General features: G+C 43.0%; 1 protein-coding gene across 50 annotated transcripts in view; it reads left to right on the top strand.

The window, feature by feature from the left end:
• The window catches only part of ABI3BP (ABI family member 3 binding protein), a 403,542-nt gene that overhangs the window by 238,277 nt on the left and 144,364 nt on the right, over positions 1-20,901 (top strand). For 49 of the 50 annotated variants that reach the window (XM_065587762.1, XM_065587956.1, XM_065587764.1 and 46 more), the window contains 4 exons: positions 819-914; positions 1,323-1,400; positions 15,728-15,802; positions 17,335-17,409. In XM_065587762.1, the coding sequence (XP_065443834.1) occupies positions 819-914; positions 1,323-1,400; positions 15,728-15,802; positions 17,335-17,409 (324 nt within the window). The remainder of the gene's footprint in view (positions 1-818; positions 915-1,322; positions 1,401-15,727; positions 15,803-17,334; positions 17,410-20,901) is intronic. The other variant, XM_024101448.2, reaches the window with a different exon arrangement.

Below are 20,901 nucleotides of genomic sequence, written 5' to 3'. Positions count from 1 at the left end.
CAGAGATAATCTTGAGGTGTTAAGTGAATATATGCTGGGCCCCCTCCAGGTGTGCACAGGATCACGGGTTTCCAACCACTGGCACATATACCTGTACTGATACTTCAGGCTTTTGTGAATGGTATTCTACGTTTCCCCACTCCACTGTATTACTGAGACCTATACTAAGCCCCAGTGCATCACAGCTTCCTTCATTCACGTCAGTTGTCTGGCCTGATGTAGAACTTGGGTAATTGTGTATCAGGTTAGAGCACACAGGTAGCAGGCACTAGATGGTACCAACTTACTATAGTAAATGGGTACTCTTGTCTGAAAAGATTGGGAACCACTCTGCTTAAAATATCTGGAGACAAATTTATCCCCAGTGTAATGCCACTCAACTCAGGAATGGTGTGTGGAAGAACCTTACACGGCATGAAATTTGTTTGGCCTAACTTTCGTTCTGTGAGCTTTAGTATTCTAACCACACACAAACAAATCTTCATTAATCACAAGTCTGCCATGCAATCAAGATATGTCCAGTTAGAATACATTTATTGCAATGCTGAATATACCATGTCTATATACTCTAACATGTAATTGGTTTCTGTGGCCAATGATACTAGAACAGTGGCAATGTGGGGGAGGGGGTGGAGGGGGGTGAAGGAGCAGCAGCAAATGAGATTAATGATTAGACATTTACAAAACAGAGCTAAATTCTTCCCTCTGACAGTCATGCTCAGTTCTCAGTGGCTCAGAGGGTATTGTATGGACATCTCTGAGGGCAGATTACAGCTCACCATGTTTTGAATGAATGGCTCACTTACCTTTATGTGTAGTGCACCTTATCATTCCAGGTCTCAATGAAACACCACAACAGAAACTCCCTAAACCTGAGACACTGGGCATATCTGAAACACCAAAGAAAATATTGGGTAAGTAGACATCTCCTATATTAAGTTAATGTGGTTGGTGAGCATCATCAGAAGAATGTATTTTGGTGTGAGAATGTACATTCAAGCAAAGCCTCTTTTTTTTTTTTTTTTTTTTTTTTTTTTTTGAGCATTTGATTAGTTGTGGGTAAGCAGGTGTCCAATCTTGCAAGGTTTTGAACACCAGATACTAAGAAAAAATATTTTAAAAACAATGCAGGTTTCAGAGAGCTAGTCACGTGTTGTTATTGGGTGTGTGGTGAAAGCAAGTTCAGCAGTTTCCTAAGGTATTTGATTTCACGTGTTCATTTTGATTTGTTTTGGCAAACTACAGCGGGGGTAGACATAAATGTAAACAGAGGCAGAGCAGATGTATCTCTGGTATATACAATCTAACTTCTGCCTTTTTAGTTACAAATGAAACCCGAATATGGCCTGCTGAATCCAAAACACCAGAAGTGCAAGAAATCTCCCCATGGGTCTTCCCAGGTAATTATAGATCTGTTTTAGGTTTTTATAAATGATGTGTTACATCTTTTCCTAAGATAGATTCACATAAAAATTAAAATCAGCCTTTATTTCTCTTGAGGGCTGCAGTTGAAATCAGCTATGATCATAGCAATATCTAAATCAGTTTGGTGGTAGATGAGAACTAGAGTACAGTAAACCTGAAAACAGTCCATAATGTGAAAGTGATCTTAGCGAGCTCCAGGCTGCATCATTTAGTTGATGCTTTGAGAATTGTTCCTACTGGTTAAGCAAAGTGACACAGTCTAGTCAAATTTGCCCCACAATTTAGATTTTGTGAAAACAAACTTTTACCAAAAGTAAAACCAAGTTTCCTGGATTCTTTTTCATAGTACAAATGAAGGTTCTCCACACAACATATTGTATATTAAATTTGTCTCTTTAAATTGTTTATTACTTGCTATAGAAAATGAAAACTGATTGCTTAAATTCTAAATCCAAATTTTTCAAACTCAGCTGCTTAAAGTTAGGCATGTTTAAGCACCTTAAAATGTGGCCTGATTTTTGGAGGTGCTGAACACACAGCTCCCACAGACTTCATTGGCAGTTGCAGGTGTCCAGCACTTCTGAAAATCAGTCCATTTTTATTCAGGTGCTTAACTTTTAAGGCACCCAAGTTTGAAAATTTTGGTCCAAATGTCTGTTGGTCTAAATACATATATTAGAAGTGCAATACCTATTTTATTTCTTTCTGTGTTGTGTTTAAAAAAAAATGAACAATAAAAGTTATTAAAAGTTTCCCAAAAGATTTTTCAACAAAGAAATTATCATTATATTTGTAGCCCAGTCACTACAGCACAGAGAACTTAAAAGTGAAAGAAACTCTTCATCAGCAAAGCAGAGAAATATAAACAAGCAACATATTAATAGTGGAAACTCATCTGGATTTGAAAAAATCTTTAAGCTTTTATTTTCAAAGGTTCTTGTTAGTAAATTGGTAGAGATATTTAAAAGATACTAGTACTCATTGCTGTAAACCAGCACTGAGAACATCTTTCCATGTCCATTTCATCTGCCAAATTTCGGAGCTCACCAGCCTCCTTTGCACAGAGTGTAACTCTTGACAAGCTGAAATGTGAGAGGTCTTTATCTGGGTTGGTGGCGTTTAACAGGGTATTGTCTCTTTTATGGACCCCACTTGTAGGGGTTGGAGCTGGGGTGGAGGTGCCTGAGAGGTGGGGAAATGCATCATCTGTATAGGCCAGTAGGGCTGAGGTAACCATTGGTTTACCAGGGGGAGGATACATATAAACCCAGTCCCTCCAGCCTGAGCCCCCTCTGGATTAGCAACTCAGTCTCTCCCACCCCTGGCATTAGTGTAGGACTGAGCTTTTTGGTGTTCTGTGGGCATTATACTAGTCACCTTTTTGGAAACTGGAAAGGATTTTTCCCCTCACTGCCAGTTTCGGTGGGTTGGGTTTTTTTGCCTTGCCCACAGTAGGGACCTGGTGGATTGGTGAGGAGATACAGTTCAGTTTGCAGTTTAACAGTTGGCAGGTATCCAGTGCATATACTTGTTCCAGACGGGGTCCAGTTCACCGATAAACCAGAAGTGGATTTAAGGGAGGGGCATGCCCTAAAGAAGCTGGGAGTGGTATTGGGGCTCCTAATGTCTGGTACAGTGAGGAGATAACCCACTTTCCCCAGCTCCCTAACTCTCATATGAAGGGAGGGTTCTGGGGTCCCAGTAAAGGGCTGGGGACCTGCTATGAAGTGGAGAAAGGTTGCTGGCTATCCTCCACCAGTTGGAAATGATTAAGGAAGGAATCCTGACCTGCACTAGTTCCCAGATGAGAAGCTAATAAAGTTGCAGCCTAATTAAATCATGTCTTCCTTCTTACATGTCTAGGACAGTATATATGAACTCATTAGCAGTTTTAGGATTTGTGCTGCTCAAGGGTGACATCAGTTGAGAGCATTTCAGAGCTGATATTTCCAAAGAGGGTACTGTGCACTACATTAATGCTCTCACCTAGCATCAGCAGTAACCCATTGCTAGAGTGAGTGTAATTGAGGTGGGTGATAAGGTCAAAGATTAGAATGGAATAATTGCAGCTCTTACTCTATCAGAACTGCAGGTGGTAGCAATGTAGTATTCTACAGATGGATGGATTGATTGATTAAGCTCACTTCTGAAAGTGTGCCCCTTGTCCCCAGACTGCTGCTGAGCTTAAAGCCTGCAATAGCTGCTGCTCTAGCTCCCCGAAATAGAATATACAGTAACTCCTCGCTTAACATTGCAGTTATGTTCCTGAAAAATGCTACTTTAAGCGAAATGTTAAGTGAATCCAATTTCCCCATAAGAATGAATGTAAATGAGAGGGTTAGGTTCCAGGGAAAGTTTTTTCGACAGATAAAAGACTATATTTTTTACTTACACACACACACACACACACACACACTGGTGAGCTGGAGCCTGTTCACACCAGTTCGCGGGAACCAGTTGTTAAATTTAAAAGCCCTTTTAGAACCGATTGTAAATTTAGAAGCCCTTTTAGAACCGATTGTCCCACGGGAAAACCGGTTCTAAAAGGGCTTTTAAATTTAACAACCGGTAAAGCTCTGGCAGCTCCGCACCCCACCCCCGGCCACAGCTCACCTCTGCTCCGCCTCCTCCCCTGAACGCTCTGCACCGCTTCTCCCCCCGCCCCCCGCTTCCCACGAATCAGCTGTTCACGCGGGAAGCCTGGGAGGGCTGAGAAGCAAGCGTGGCCCGGCTCCAGGTGCTGCCCGGCCCGGCTCCAGCCGCACGGCCCGGCTCTGGCCCAGCCCGACTCCAGCTGCGTGGCCCAGCCCCGGTCTGACTCCAGCCAAGTGGCGTGGCTGTAGCGCTGCCAGCCACTTCCAGGCAGTGCGGTAAGGGAGCAGGGAGGGGGTGTTGGATAGAGGGCAGGGGAGTTCAAGGGGTGGGTAGGGGTCGGGGCGGTCAGAGGGCAGGGAACTGGGGATTGAATGGGGGCAAGGGTCCTGGGGGGGGCAGTCAGGAAGGAGCAGGGGTTGGATGGGGCGGTAGGAGGCAGTCAGGGGCAGGGGTTCCAGGGGCAGTCAGGGGACAGAGAGAAGTGGTGGTTGGATGGGGGAGGGAGTCCCAGGGGGCCATCAGGAATGAGAGGAGGGGTTGGATGGGGCGGCGGGGGGCAGTCAGGGGACAGGGAAGGGGGCTGGATGGGTGGATGGGGCAGGTGTCCCGGGGGGGCGTCAAGGAACGTGTGGGGGGGTGGATGGGGCAGGAGTCCCGGGGGGCAGGTCACGACCCCCTCGTGGGGTGAGGAGGGGAACCGGATGTTAAGTTTTTGGCAGCTCATCACTGCACACACACTTATACACAATATAAGTTTTAAGCAAACAGTTTAATACTATACACAGCAATGATGATTGTGAAGCTTGGTTGAGGTGGTGGAGTCAGAGGGTGGGATATTTCCCAGGGAATGCCTTACTGCTAAATGATGAACTAGCACTCAGCTGAGCCCTCAAGGGTTAACACATTGTTGTTAATGTAGCCTCACACTCTACAAGGCAGCACGAATGGAGGGAGGGGAGACAGCATGGCAGAGAGAGACAGAGACACATGCCTTTTATGTGAGAGACAGAGAGAGAGAGAGAGAGATGGGTGTTGCCCCTTTAAGTACGCTGACCCCACTCTAAGTACATTGCCTTTTTAAGTAGATCAGCAAGTTGAGACAGCAGCTGCTGCCAGCAAGCTCCCTCCATCCTGAGCCCTGTCCTGTCCCTCCTCTGCTCTTGGAGATAGGGTACAGAAGTGGGGAGCAGGAGCGGGGGAAGGGGGACACCCTGACATTAGCACCCCTCTTCTCTCCCCTCTTGCACAGCAAGGAGGAGGCTCCTGGGAGCAGCTCCAAGGCATAGGGCAGGAGCAGCACACAGCAGTGGTGAGAGGGACAGCTGAACTGCTGGGCGGCTATGCAAAGGGAACTTAGGGGAGCTGATAGGGGGGCAGCCGGTCCACCCTGGTTCCAAGTCTCCACCAGCTAGTTCCAATGGGCTGCTCTTCCTGCAAGCAGTGGACAAAGCAGGCGGCTCCCAAACAACGTTATAAGGGAGCATTGCGCAACTTTAAACGAGCATGTTCTCTAACTGATCAGCAACTAAACAACATGAACTGGGATGACTTTAAGTGAGAAGTTTACTGTACACTATGCCGTCTGGTACACTGGACTAGTTGCCACCTTTATATCTTTCATCTGGAGCACAGAACTGTACTTGAATTTCTATTTTCTGTTTTGGGACAAAGCCCAAAGGGAGAACTGCCAGTGAGCTGATGATGCCCTTGGTAAAAGCATTTGGCCACCTTGGTCTGGAACTGTGTCTGTGTTGCACTGTCTCTCTTTGTAGTGCTCCATTCATTTAATTGGCTGTGAAGGGGTGGTGAAGAAAAAATACGACTGCAATACCCATTGACTCACATAGAATATACACAAAATGAAATTAAAAAATAAGGGCTTGACCTTGAAAAACGCTTATGTGAGTGACATAATCTTACACTAGTGGTCCTACAAAAGTGAATGGGACCATTTATTTATGTGAGTAAGGGTTAAAGGATTGGATCCTAAATTTTTAACCAATTTGATCAGTGCAGTTGTCTAACTTAGCAAGATGTTCTGCCTACAATTATGGGTGATCAAATATCATTATTACCAAAAATGGCATCCATAATCACCTGATAATTTCTTTGAAAAATAATTACAATTTTAATCTTAAGAGCCATGACAGAAGCATTGAAATGAATGAGAAGTTTAGAAAAGTAATTGTTTGAAGAAGATTTTGCTTTGGTTTAATTTAGTTAATGTATAGTCTTGTTGTCACTATTCCGCTTTGTTCTTATTGACGAAGCAGAATATATGGCCAAATCCTGCTTGTCTTGCTGATTGACTTCAAATGAATGTAAGTACTTGCATGAGTAAAAGGCACAGAATTCGGCCCTTAAATCTCACTGTGCTTGTTGTATACCAGAGTACATCAAAGAAGCACCATTTTACAACTGATCAGACTAGCTCAATTTTCATTATTTTTTAAAGATCTCTATCTTTATTCTCATGAAGACATAGTTTCTATTCTCCACTTAAAATTTCTGACCCAGTAAATGACTTGAGAATAGAGCAGACCCATTTATTGAAGTTAAAAATTCAATTTATCTTGTGGGACTTTTAACAAATAATTTCTATAACAGTATGTTGAATATTATGGACAATAAATTCCTTGGACTAGCTACAACTCAAGTCAGTCCAGTATGGAGATTCAAAATTGAGTGGTTCACCAGACTTTTGTACTTCTGGAGAGTATGTAGGGAACAAAAGAAATTTAGGATGTAGTAATGCAAAAAAAATGTGTAAGGATTGCCAACTGTCTTCTGGATGAAACTATTATCTTTTAGTCTCTAAAAGTGTTTGCAGATTTCTTATTCTACAACCTCCAGGTAAGACTTTTGCCAAATTCCAGTCTGAACTGTGACCGAGAAGTCTGCTTTTCAGTTATTCTTTATATTCATCCTAACGTGCTGGAAGGAAAAGTAGGACACTTCTGCACATAGGCATTAACCATAGCCGTGCAGGGTACGGGTACTGAACACTTGATTTTAACTAGAGGTGGATGCATAAAAAATATTCAGTGACTATTCTTTTTAAAATAATTTACTGTTTTGTCCCTTTTTGTACTCACTTTTCACAGATATTTTAGTAAATGATTTCAATAGCCAGAGTTATTGCAGAAATAACTTATAAATGCATATTGCAAATATTTAGAGAAAATTTACTTTCTCAAATCTATACGTATTTATTGGATCTGGAGATTTGGTCCTGAGATTAATATGTATCCAATCAGGGAACAGGGAAAAAAAAGTGGTCTTGTGTTTCCCATCAAGACATCTCAGATGTAGAGAACGGAAAACTGGCTACAATTTTGTGAACAAGCTAGACTCAGAATTATTCATATAAATTATTTGATAAATAATTTTGAATAATAAATACATTCAGGAATAATTGATTTGTATGAAAAATGACCCATGAAGAGAAAAGAAGTGAAAGATTCTCAAATTATTTGTCACAAAATACTTGCCCATTTCTTTTTTTAACCAAGTGACAGCAGATTTTTTTTAACTTTGTTTACTGTTGTTGTCATTCTTAATACTGGAATACTTCAGCAGTCATTTAACTTTGAAATAATCAGTTCAACAGGTAATTTTTAAACAGTTAAACTTTCCATGGTGTATATTTTGTGCTGACAATTTTGAGCATCATAGGATAAAATCCTTAGCTACGTCTTTTTTATGTGCTTATCAGATGCACATCTTACTATCTAACAGGCTGATTGATAGACCGTTTCCACTTTTGATCTTTAAAAATCATGAGATCTTCAACAACTTCCTATCACATGAAGATCCCTTCTTACAACAGTGTCATATATCTCCAGTTTTATAATTCAGTGGGAGGGGAGGAGTTCCAAAAATATCACAACTTTGTAGATATTCAATTTTTGAGTCAGTGTATGAAAAGTCATGCATCTTGTGTGCAGCTACTGAGGGGTTTCAGATGATATGCATCTTTGCTAGCTATTATATCATGGTAAATATATTCCACTATTCCTTATTGAACCTTTCCTAGGATATGTCTACACTACGAGAGTAGTTCGATTGTACTTAAATCGAATATGTGGAATCGATATTACAAAGTCGAACATGTGTATCCACACTAAGGACAGTAATTCGACTTTGTGAGTCCACACTAACGGGGCAAGCGTCGACATTGGAAGCGGTGCACTGTGAGCAGCTATCCCACAGTTCCCGCAGTCCCCACTGCCATTGGAATTCTGGGTCAAGTCCCCAATGCCCACTGGGGAAAAAAAATGTGTCGAGGGTGGTTTTGGGTAACTGTTGTCATCCAACTGTCACTCCCGCCCTCCCTCCCTGAAAGCGCCGGCGGGCAATCAGTTTGCGCACTTTTCTGGTGAGTGACAGCGTGGACGCCACAGCACTGCGAGCATGGAGCCCGCTGCGACCATCGCTGCAGTTATGGCCGTTGTCAACACCTCGCACCTTATCATCCACCTTTTCCAGAGGCAGATGCTGAGAAATTGGGCGAGGAGGCTACGGCAGCGCGGTGAGGACATGAAGTCTGAGAGTGGCACAGACCTCTCACAAAGCACGGGACCCCGCACCATGAACATCATGGTGGCAATGGGTCATGTTGATGCTGTGGAACGGCGATTCTGGGCCCGGGAAACAAGCACGGACTGTGGGACCGCATAGTGCTGCAGGTCTGGGATGAATCACAGTGGCTGCGAAACTTTCGTATGCGGAAGGGAACTTTCCTGGAACTTTGTGAGTTGCTGTCCCCTGCCCTGAAGTGCAAGGACACCCGGATGCGAGCAGCCCTGACTGTCCAGAAGCGAGTGGCCATAGCCCTCTGGAAGCTTGCAACGCCAGACAGCTACCAGTCAGTCACGAATCACTTTGGTGTCAGCAAATCTACCGTGGGGATTGTTGTGATGCAAGTAGCCAACGCAATCGTTGAGTTACTGCTCTCAAAGGTGTAGTGACCCTTGGAAACGTCCAGGTCATTATAGATGGCTTCACTGCGATGGGATTCCCAAACTGCGGTGGGGCTATAGACGGAACTCACATCCCTATCCTGGGACCGGACCACCAGACCAGCCAGTACATTAACCAAAAGGGCTACTTTTCAATGGTGCTGCAAGCACTGGTGGACCATAGGGGACGTTTTACAAACATCAACGTAGGATGGCCGGGCAAGGTTCATGACGCTCGTGTTTTCAGGAACTCTGGTCTGGTTAGATGGCTGCAGGAAGGTATTTACTTCCTGGACCAGAAAATAACTGTTGGGGATGTGGAGATGCCTCTAGTGATCCTCGGGGACCCAGCCTACCCGCTAATGCCCTGGCTCATGAAGCCCTATACAGGCGCCCTGGACACTGAAAAAGAACTCTTCAACTACAGTCTGAGCAAGTGCAGAATGGTGGTGGAGTGTGCTTTTGGACGTCTCAAGGGGAGATGGAGAAGCTTACTGACTCGCTCTGATCTCAGTGAAACCAATATCCCCATTGTTATTGCAGCTTGCTGTGTGCTCCACAATCTCTGTGAGAGCAAGGGGGAGACCTTTATGGCGGGGTGGGAAGTTGAGGCTGATTATGCCCAGCCAGACAGCCGGGCGATTAGAAGAGCCCAGCGGGGTGCGCTGTGCATCCGGGAGGCTTTGAAAGCTAGATTCCTCAGTGAGCAGGGTAACCTGTGACTATTAAGTTTGTTTAAAGAGAAGCTGAACCTGCCCCCGTTTCTTTACCCACTTACTGTTGACTATCCTCTCCAGCTACATACCCCGTTCACCTGTCGTCCCCCCCCCCCTTCCAACACACGTTTAAAAATAAAAGAAATGGAACTTTGTTAATGAACACCATTTTCTTTATTACGGATTTCGCGGTAAAGTGTTGAAACTGGGACGCAGACTATGGTGGGGAGCGGGCGTAGTGATGGAAAGAACGCTTCTAAACTCGAGGAATGACAGGCTCCTGCTCCTAGAGTGGTCCGCAGTGGTAGACTGGTTGTTTCAACGGAGCCTGCCACCCCTCCTTTTCAGGACTCTGTGTGTGGGAGCTATGTGACTTTGTGGCGGGGGAGGACGGTTACAGATCCCCTGCTGCGTGGCTCTGTGATCCAGGATAAGTACCGCTGCATAAGATCTCTATCCGCCCTCCCCTGCCACAAAGTCACATGCCCCTCCCCCCACACAGAACATGAAAACCACCTCCCAGACTGACCAGGGTGCCTAGTGACTGCAATGTGTGTGTGACCTTCTGCTGAACCTGTCCCCGTGTCTGTACCCTGGTAAAGGTGACTGTCCTCTCCAATTTCCAACCCCCTTCAAACACACTCTCCCCTAAAAGAACATGATGGAAACAGTAATTAACAGAAACGTATCTTTTATTAGCAACTACACAGTTAGGGGATGAAACTGGGACGGGGGCTTGGGTGAGGCGGGAAGGAAAGGACTTATCAAATTTTTGGGAATGAGAGCCTTCTGGTACTTGAGCAGTCTGCAGGGGTGGAGTGACAGTTTTCACGGCCCCTGCCGCCCCTCCTTCTTGGGACTTTGGGTGAGGGGGGTATGGGAGTTTGTGGCGGGGGAGGGCGGTTAGAGATAGACTGCAGCGGGGCTCTGTTCTCCTGCCTCCGGTCCTGCAGAGCATCCACAAGGCGCCGGAGCGTGTCCGTTTGCTCCCTCATTAGTCCAAGCAGCATTTGAGTCGCCTGCTGGTCTTCCTGCCGCCACCTCTCCTCCTGTTCGCTGTGTGCTCGCTGGTATTGCGACATGTTCTCCCTCCACTGGGTCTGCTGGGCCGCATCAGCTCGGGAGCAGCCCATAAGTTCTGAGAACATGTCGTCCCGTGTCCTTTTCTTTCTCCGCCTAATCTGCGCCAGCCTCTGCGAGGGGGATGCCAGGGTAGGCCGGGAGACATTCGCAGCTATGGGATGGGAAAAAGGGAGTGAATTCCTCACAAATATAATTTTTTGTGAACAATGAACATAGTCTTTCTCTGTGAACAAGACCATGCACAGCACCTATCACATGCGCATTCAGGACAAGGTCGAATTTTCGGCCTTCGCATTCAGTGCCTGGGGTCTTGCAGTGGAGATCAGACAAGCGGGGCAGGACAGCGGAATTCGGGTAGCAGGCTGACATGGTAAGCCATAGACTTTTGGCTGCTTAAAACTTAAATTATAGCAGTGCCCTCCTTTCACGTTCAAAGCAATGCTCCTATCGTTGGCCAGTTCCTGCTGCCGGCAATCCGGCAAGCATGAATTCTGCCCCTGTCCCACCCCCTCGCGGCTGTCTCCGGGAAAGATCCCTGTATGCTGCCCCTCTCCCGCCTCCACCACGTGGCGGTAAACCGCCGGTGACAGTTCTGTAAAGGAACAGGCAAGCAGTCCCAATAGTAACATTCCCCTAATTCTAAGCAGGTCACCATGAGCGACATCACTCTGCTGAGAATTTCTGAGACCGAGAAAAAACGCATGCTGCGTGAAAGCCAGCAAAAACCAGGGCCGTATGCCGCCATGCTCTGCAAGGCAATGATCCCAGAGTACTTGATGATAGCCTGGCGAGGAAAAGTTTCCTACCACGGAGGACACAATAAGGCTGCTCTCCCCAGGAACCTCATGCAAAGGCTTTCCAATTACCTCCAGGAGAGCTTCGTGGAGATGTCCCATGAGGATTTCAGCTCTATCCCCGGACATATAGACCTTCTTTTCCAGTAGCTGCACTGGCAAGGACTAAAAAGTAGAGCGCCTAGGGCAAACTAATCGTGATAAACCGGACATTGTTAGATTCTTTTGCAGTAGTTGCACTGCCAAGGACTAAAACGTTAAGCGCCTAGGGCAAACTAATCATGAAAAACCCATTGTTAATATTCCGGGTTAACGCCTGGGGACGGTTGGTAGGGGATCTCTGTGAGGGTGATGAAGAGATCCTGGCTGTCTGGGAAATCAGCGTTGTAAGCGCTGTCAACTGCCTCGTCCTCCTCCTCACCTTCCTCATCTTCCCCGTCCGCTAACATCTCTGAGGAAGTGGCCGTCGACAATATCCCATCCTCAGAGTCCACGGTCAGTGGTGGGGTAGTGGTGGCGGCCGCACCTAGAATGGAATGCAGTGCCTCGTAGAAACGGCATGTCTGGGGCTGGGATCCGGAGCGTCCGTTTGACTCTTTGGTCTTCTGGTACACTTGTCTCAGCTCCTTGATTTTCACGCGGCACTGTGTTGCATCCCGGCTGTACCCTCTCTCTGTCCTGGCTTTTGAGATCTTCTCGTAGATCTTTGCATTCCGTCTTTTCGATCGCAGCTCTGAAAGCACGGACTCATCGCCCCACACAGCGATCAGATCTAAGACTTCCCGATCAGTCCATGCTGGGGCCCTCTTTCTTTTCTGAGATTGCATGGTCACCTCTGCTGGCAGGGCCGGCTCCAGGCAACCAAGCACATGCTTGGGGCGGCACCTGGTAAGGGGCAGCCAATCTTGGGGTGGTGGGGGGCAGCGTGGCATTCCGCGGGGGGGGGGCAGCACGGGACGCGGCGCTGGGGGGGGGCTCCGGCGGCGCGGCGCTTGGTGGGCTCCGGCGGCTCGGCGCTCAGGGCGGGGGTTCCGGCGGCGCGGTGCTCGGTGGGGGGCGGGGCTCGGCGAGGCGGCGCTTTTTTTTGCTGCTTGGGGCAGCAAAAAAGTTAGAGCCGGCCCTGTCTGCTGGAGAACTCTGCATCGTTGTCGGTGCTGCTGAGCTCGCCACGATGTCCAAACAGGAAATGAGATTCAAACTGCCCAGACAGGAAAAGAAATTCAAATTTTCCCGGGGCTTTTCCTGTGTGGCTGGTCAGAGCATCCGAGCTCGGACTGCTGTCCAGAGCGTCAACAGAGTGGTGCACTGTGGGATAGCTCCCGGAGCTATTAGCGTCGATTTTAGCGCTACTCCCCTCGTTGGGGAGGAGTACAGAAATCTAATTTAAGAGACCTCTCTGTCAAACTAAATAGCTTCGTTGTGTGGACGGCTGCAGGGTTAATTCAATTTAACGCTGCTAAATTCGACATAACCTCCTAGTGTAGACCAGGCCCTAGTGACTCAAAGAATCTCTCTCTCTCTCTCTCTCTCTCAAACAACCTCAGCTGCATCCACTTAAATTCCTTTGTCTTTTAAATCAAATCCTATGCACGGCTTTCACGCATGTTGTCTTGCATAAGCAGATAGGCATGCAGCTCATATATATGCCAATGCTTCATTTCCTCTGTTCATTTTTTTTTCCTGTTTACATCCAGCAGTTGTGTATACTTATGTACTGTACAGTAGTGCCACTCAAAAAAACAAACAAAAAAAACCCAACCATCATTTGCTAACAAATACCACAGAATTATTAGTTATTTCCTAATTTAAGAATAGAAGGATAATGTGGTATGTCGAATACAATTATATGTTAACTGTTGGCAAATGCTGACTGTATGTTCATTTGCTCCAAATAAAGACATTGTTAAACTTTTCTATTATTATCATTACATTCTCTATATTTATTTACTAAAATATTTTATATATTTTCATAGTTCACCTTGAGGGCTGCTTCCATATTTTTTTCTTTGTGCAGTGATCATTCTTTTCAGATATCTTTCGAGTTCAGAACACTAGCATCACAAATGGTCAAGTAGTCCCACCTTCTGTTTGTGTCATTGTTTCTGTTCAACAATGTATACTTCTCTATGTTGCCAGCATTATAGTTTAAAAAAAATCCTTTGAAGTGATATGCCAATGTTCCTTGTATGGCATTTCTGTCTAGCACAGTTAATATTTACTTGAATTATTGTGCATTCAAGCAAGAATTTCAGTTCTGATTCCCTCATGTTCAACTTTTTAAAAAATACCTAAATATTTGTCTCACTTCTTTTGTGTATTCTCTTGTGAAGCTGAAACTGACCGTGATAAATGCGTACTTTCATCAATAATTAAAAGCTGTTGTGTTATAGGACAAAGGTATAGTGCTCTCTGAAGCACACTATACCCATAGGAAACTAACTTGCTGTATGGCGTAGGTCAAAGTTAAAATGTTAAGTAATCCTTTGTATAAGTCCTTGACCATGAAAATTGTGTGTCCAAAAAAAAAAAAAAAGTCATAAGAACACAGTTCAAGAAATCCATCATTTCACGTTCAGTGCTATACTCTCATATTGATGCTTTATATATAGCCTACGTATGTTTGTGTATGTGTACTAAATATAAAATACTGCCTTTTCCCAACATTGTACAGTGTGCCATGTATTAACTACTGTCATCCATCTTAGAGGTGGTTATATTTATATTTTACTTTTATGGACTTTTTATTGTGTATTGCCAACAGTGTTTTACAAGCTATGGTAACACGTACAATGAAGATAATATCCTTGCCAAACATCTTGTAATCTAAATAGACAACGAACAAATGAAGGGTGAGGGATGGGATATAACAATAAGCAGGATAACTGAGTTGTGTAGTACCTGTTTTGTTAGCTTCTTGATTTTTGTTTGTATTTTTGGTTCAGATTTTAGTCATCACAACTAAAAATGCTATTCTACCAGAAGGGTTAGGGTTTTTCAGTGTTTTTGGCAGCCAGGCATCCCACCATTTTCTCATTTGCATCTCTCTTCCCCTTTGGTCTGAAATGCCATAGAGAGACTGTTCTATGATCTGATCTCTTCCATCCCTCATTTCTCAGTATTTTCCACTTTGGAATTTTTTTTCTCTTAACACTACAACCCATATTTCTTAATGCTGTCTTATGTCTCCTCACCCTTTCACATTTTTCAAACAACTAGCACATTCTTCTCTTTCCTAAGTCCCAATTGAACTCCACTTGAAGTCAGTGAGAATCTTTTCATGGACCTCCATGGGAGGTGGATCAAGCCAACAGTTAGCAGAATCTTTGCATATGAATGACATCACAAGTTATGTATCAATTCTGTAAGTTTACAGAGTGTTATAGGTGTTGTGCTGACAATTTATCAAAGTGGATATGCTGTTTGATATGAATAAATCTCTTTAAGGCTCCTTTCCTAATAAATGTTCTTGGTCTAATTACCCAACAGAACACCTTCAGCCTAGTGAGAATAATAATAATATGTTGCTCTTAGATGGCATTTTTCATACAAAGTGTTTGTTTGTGAAGTTTGTAAAGTGCTAACTAAAACTTGCAACATCTTGAGGTGGGTAAGTATTTTTATCACTATTTTACAGATAGTATAATTGAGGCACCAAACAGTTCAGCAACTTGCCCATGTTTCACAGTGAGTTATCACAAAAGCTTCTGGACATAAATCTCCCCTGCTCTGACCACTAAACACACTCCCTTATTGCTGAATGCCTTTCTGCCACAAAGAGGAATTCTAGCAAAGGGGTTATACAAAAAACCCACAAACCACTCTGCATCCAGGAATTCATTATGTACGTTATTCAAAACAAACTATATTTGCCATTATTTCGAAGATAAATAGGTAGGTTATTTCAGTCTGCAGTAGTCCTCTGCACTTGCCTTGTGGTTATAATAGAAAATGCATTAAAATCTTGGTGCAAAACTTGCTAAAGTGTGTAAAGAGTTTCTTTAGAGCCACCACTGTAATTCCACGTCAGTTTTTACTATCCAGGAATGTAGTGATTAATAAATCCTTTGACTCTTAAACCCATTCTTGCTGCCTTGCATGCCATGACATTAAGCAGCCTTATCTCACTCAATTGTGTTAACCTTTTGCTTTGTAGCTACCACTGAATCAGTTCAGGAAAGCATTAAACCTACCGTGTCTGCTGCCTCAGAGAAATCAGAGGCATCTCCAGGTAAAACCATCTTTTTCTCCATGTTCATTTTAACCCTTAAGCTTACTGCTCCCTGAACTCCTTTTATTACAACAGTGGCCTGAGTCTCTGCTGCATGCAATAAAAAACATCAAATAGCCTGTTTTATTTTATTCTAATTGTGGACAAACCTGAAATGTCTTATTTTATTATGTACATGGTTCCGCTAACTTGACTGCCAGATTCAGATATCATATGGAAAGGCAAAACAGCTGACCTCTTTTAAAAACAACAACAACAAACACCCCCATGAATTCTGAGTGTGTTTTGTCCTTTTTTTATGATTACTTTTGAACCATGTGACAGGCTAACCTTTGAAGTACGACAGAAAAGTACAGTGGTTCTTTTTTTTTTTTTAATTGTCTTTCTATCCCTTGTCAATGACTTTTTGTCACAAGCTTTTAGAAAGCTAACTTGCTTGATTTGTTTCTCTGTAAGAACCCCTGGCCCATCTTGCACTTGTGTCAGTTGCAACACTGCTGCTGACTTTGGTGGAAGTTGAGTTGGGTCCTAAAGAAGCAGCATGTGTTGCAATATCTGGTTTTCTGGCATTGGTTTCCATTCCACAGCAGAAAACATCCAAAGATTTAGTTTTTATAATGGCCATATAACTGTTTGGGCCTCAGGGGTGAAATAATGCCAGGTGCCCCAGAGGGAATGAAAAGAAAAGGTAATCATCAAGTGATCCATCCCCCAGCTTCTGGCAAACAGATGCTAGGGACACCATCCCTGTCCATCCTGGCTAATAGCCATTGATGGACCTATCCTCCGTGAACTTATCTAGTTGTTTTTTGAATTCTGTCATAGACTTGGCCTTCACAACATCCTCTCTCAAGGAGTTCCACAGGTTGACTGCATTGTGTGAAGAAATACTTCCTTTTGTTTGTTTTAAACCTGCTGCCTAATAATTTCATTTGGTGACCCCTAGTTCTTGTGTTATGAGAAGGAGTAAATAACACTTCCTTATTTACTTTCTCCACATCAGTCATGATTTTATAGACCTCTATCATATCCCCCCTTAGTCTCTTTTCCAAGCTGAAAAATCCTAGTCATATTAATCTCTCCTCATTCGGAAGTCATTCCAGACCTCTAATAATTTTTGTTGCCCATTTCTGAACCTTTTCCAATTCCAATATACCTTTTTTGAGATGGGGCGACCACATCTGCATGCAGTATTCAAGATGTGGGCATACCATGGATTTATATAGAGGCAATATGATATTATCTGTCTTATTATCTATCCCTGTCTTAATGATTCCCAACATTCTGTTCGCTTTTTTGACTGCCACTGCACATTGTTTTCAGAGAACTATCCACAATGACTCCAAGATCTTTCTTGAGTGGTATCAGCCATTTTAGACCCCATCATATAGCATGCTACCTTCATGAAATGAGATGTTACAGCTGTTAAACCAGTCTGGTCAATTCTGGCTTGAAGCATGCTTAGCGTGTTGTGGACAAAGTGTAAAGTGAATGTGTACTGAAAGAAAAAAATAACTCTCTTTTTCTCATAGCTCACAGTAAAAATGAACTGGAATCCGCAGAACCTAGCATAGCACCTACGACTGAATTACCATTGAACACACTGGGTAAGTACTATGTTTATGCTACTTTTGTTGTAGAGTGAGGGCTACCAAAGGCTGCCTTAATGAAATCTCTCTTTTTCATGGATGTGGTATTAAAAAAAAAAAAAAAAGTTTTTGCAATAGGCTGCATAATATTATGTATAATAGGCCTAATAAATATAACTTGAAAATCTAGCAATTTACTTTAATACTGTGTAGTGCCTTTAAAAAACAAACAAACCCCAACTTAAATGTTCAAATTGCCTTGAATAATTCATGATTCAATAAAAAGATAACGTAATATCTCCAAATTATGAAATGCAAATTGCTGCTCTTATGGCAATCTCTTTTACCTGTTGTTCTCATTAGTCTCTTAGAAAATTGCTGCATACATTTATTTATTTCAAGTGAAAATAAAACAATATAAAGACATTTCCTGAAAATCTACACATGTGGTGTAGTATAATGCTGTCCCTGAAGAGAATTAATGCTCTTTTCAGCACCAACAGGGTTGCCATTTTACTGAGGGCACAGCCCTGCTCCGATTGAAATCTGTAGGAGTAAGATTGAACCCTCATTTTCTGAAGCTGAGACTGTCACTTTCCAGCACCTTGTGCTGGTGGTGATTGGCATCTACAGGCCCTTCAAAAGAGAGAAAGAAAAAATGCAGTATTTCACTAATCAGAAGCCTGAACTGCCAGAAATAAACACTTTTTTATTTTTTAGAATGTATGATATATATTAGTGATCAATATGATGAATTCTGATTGGCTGAATTGTTGTTTTAACTTTTGTAAGTGCTGTAAATAAAGATCAAATCTCCAGCTGTCTCATTGCTGACAGTGATACTGAGACAAATTCTAGTTCTTTACCACTGGCCACAAAACAGAAGCACATTATAATGCAAAATAGAGCATTATTGTGAGTCTGTGTTCTGGCTGAAAACAGTTCTGTACAATGACTACTCCAGATTTTAAAAAAAAAAGTAGGTGGACCACTGCAACATGCCTTAGTTCTATCTGTGGCAGCTAATAAGGGCATTTTGAAACTAGCTCTCGGTGCTCTACTGTGGGTACCAGCTGTTCAGTGAAGTCCTCCAGTTGCTGCTGCTTCGGAGGCCCTTGTGGCATCTGAGCAGCTGCTCTGTATGAAACCTTCATTTTCTTTTAAATGTACAGTGGCACAGAATGCTAGGAACTCTTTTAATTTATCAAAAAGAAGTTTGAGAGGTGACTTGATTACTGTATATAAGTACCTTTATGGCGAGAAAATACTTTAATCTAGCAAAGAAAGTATTAACAAAAAACAATGGTTAGAAGCTGAAGCCAGACAAATTAAAATTAGAAATAAGGCACACATTGATTATTTCATAGAATCATAGAAATGTAGGGCTGAAAAAAACCTTGAAAGGTATCCAGTCTAGCTCCCTGCACTGAGGCAGGGCCAAGTAAACCTAGAACCCCTTTGACAGCTATTTGTCCAGCCTGTTCTTAAAACAGGGATTCCACAACCTCCTTTGGAAACCTATTCCAGAGTTTAACTACCTTTGTAGTTAGAAAGTTTTTCCTACTATTTAACCTAAATCTCCCTTGCTGCAGATTAAGCCCATTACTTCTTGTCCTACCTCCAGTAGACATGGAGAACAATTGATCAGTCATCTTTATAACAGCTCTTTACATATTTGATGACTGAACATGCCCAGTTTTTTTAACCTTTCCTTATAGGTTAGGTTTTCTAAACCTTTTATCATTTTTGTTGCTCTCCTCTAAAAGCTCTCCAATTTGTCCACATCTTTCCTGAAGTGTGGCACCCAGAACTGGACACAATACTCTATCTGAGGCCTCACCAGTGTTGAGTAGAGCACTCCTATTACCTCCCATGTCTTACATACAACACTCCTGTTAATACACTGCTGAATGATACTGGCCTTTTTTGCAACTGCATTACATTGTTAATTCATACTCAGGTTGTCATCCACTGTAACCTACCACTAGCCAGTTATTCCCCATCTTGATTTTTCCTCCTTAAATGAAATATTTTACACTTCTCTTTATTGAATTTCATCTTGTTGATTTCAGACCAATTATCCAATTTGTCAAGGTCATTTTGAATTCTAATCCTGTGCTTGTGACCCCTCCCAGCTTGTTGTCATCCGCACATTTCATAAGCATACTCTCTACTCCATTATCCAAGTCATTAATGAAAATATTGACTAGTACCAGACCTTCCTAGTTTGACAGAAAACTATTGATAACTACTTGTTGAATATGGTCTTTCAACAGTTGTGCACGCACCTTATAAAAAGTGCACCTAGAGTGCATTTCCCTACTTTATTTATGAGAACGTGATGTGGGACTGTGCCAAAAGCCTTATTAGATCAAGATCTATCACATTGACTTCTTCCCCCACTATCCACTAGTCCAGTAACCCTGTCATAGAAGGAAATTAGGTTGGTTTGGCATGATTTGTTCTTGACAAATCCATGATGGCTATTCTTTATCATCATCTAGGGGCTAACATTGGTTAATAATTCGTTCCAGTATCTTTTCAGATATCGAAGATTGGCTGACTGGTCTACAATTCCCCATGTCCACTTTGTTCCCCTTTTTAAAGATGGGTACTATGTTTGCTTTACTCCAGTCCCCTAGGACCTCACCCATCCTCCATGAGTTCTCAAAGATAACTTCCAATGATTCCAAGATTGCTTCAGCTAGCTTCATAAGTACCGTAGGATGAATTTCATTAGGCCCTGCAGACTTGAATACTTCTAACTTATGTCCATATTCTTTAACCTGTTCTTTTCCTATTTTGGCTTGCATTCCTTCTCCCTTATTGTTAATATTAATTGTGTTGAGCATCTGGTCCCCTTCATACCCTTTTAAGTGAAAATAAGTATTAAACACCTCTGCTTTCTTGACATCATCAATTATTAGCTCTCCTTCCCCACTAAGCAGAGGATCTACACTTTCCTTGTTCTTTCTTTTGCTCCTAATGTACTTAAAGAACTTCTTCTTATTGCCTTTTATGTCCCCTTTATGTTAGATGTAACTCATTATGTGCCTTAGCCTTTCTGATTTTGTGCCAAGGTATTTCCAGTAGAGATAAGGAAGAGTTGTTACTATTGCACAAGGTACTGGTGAGACTTCATCTGGAATACTATGTGAGGTTCTGGTCTCATGTTTAAGAAAGAGGAACTGGAACAAACTGGAACAAGTGCAGATAAAGGCTACTAGGATGATCAGAGGAATGGAGAACCTGCATTACAAGAGAAGACTTAAGGAGCTTGGCTTGTTTAGCTTAACAAAACGAAGGCTGAGGGGAGATGTGATTGTTCTCTATAAATATAACAGAGGGATAAATACCAGGGAGGGGGAGGAGTTATTTAAGTTAAGTGCCAACATTGGCCCAAGAACAAATGGATGGAAATTGGCCATTAAGAAGTTTAGTCTTGAAATTAAATGAAGGTTTCTAATCATCAGAGGAGTGAAGTTCAGGAACAGCCTTCCAAGGGGAGAA

This window comes from Chrysemys picta, chromosome 1 (assembly GCF_011386835.1).
Source record: "Chrysemys picta bellii isolate R12L10 chromosome 1, ASM1138683v2, whole genome shotgun sequence".
Taxonomy (NCBI): Eukaryota; Metazoa; Chordata; order Testudines; family Emydidae; genus Chrysemys; species Chrysemys picta.
Note: the sequence above shows the minus strand (reverse complement) of the source record. Positions and strands in the feature narration are given on the sequence as shown.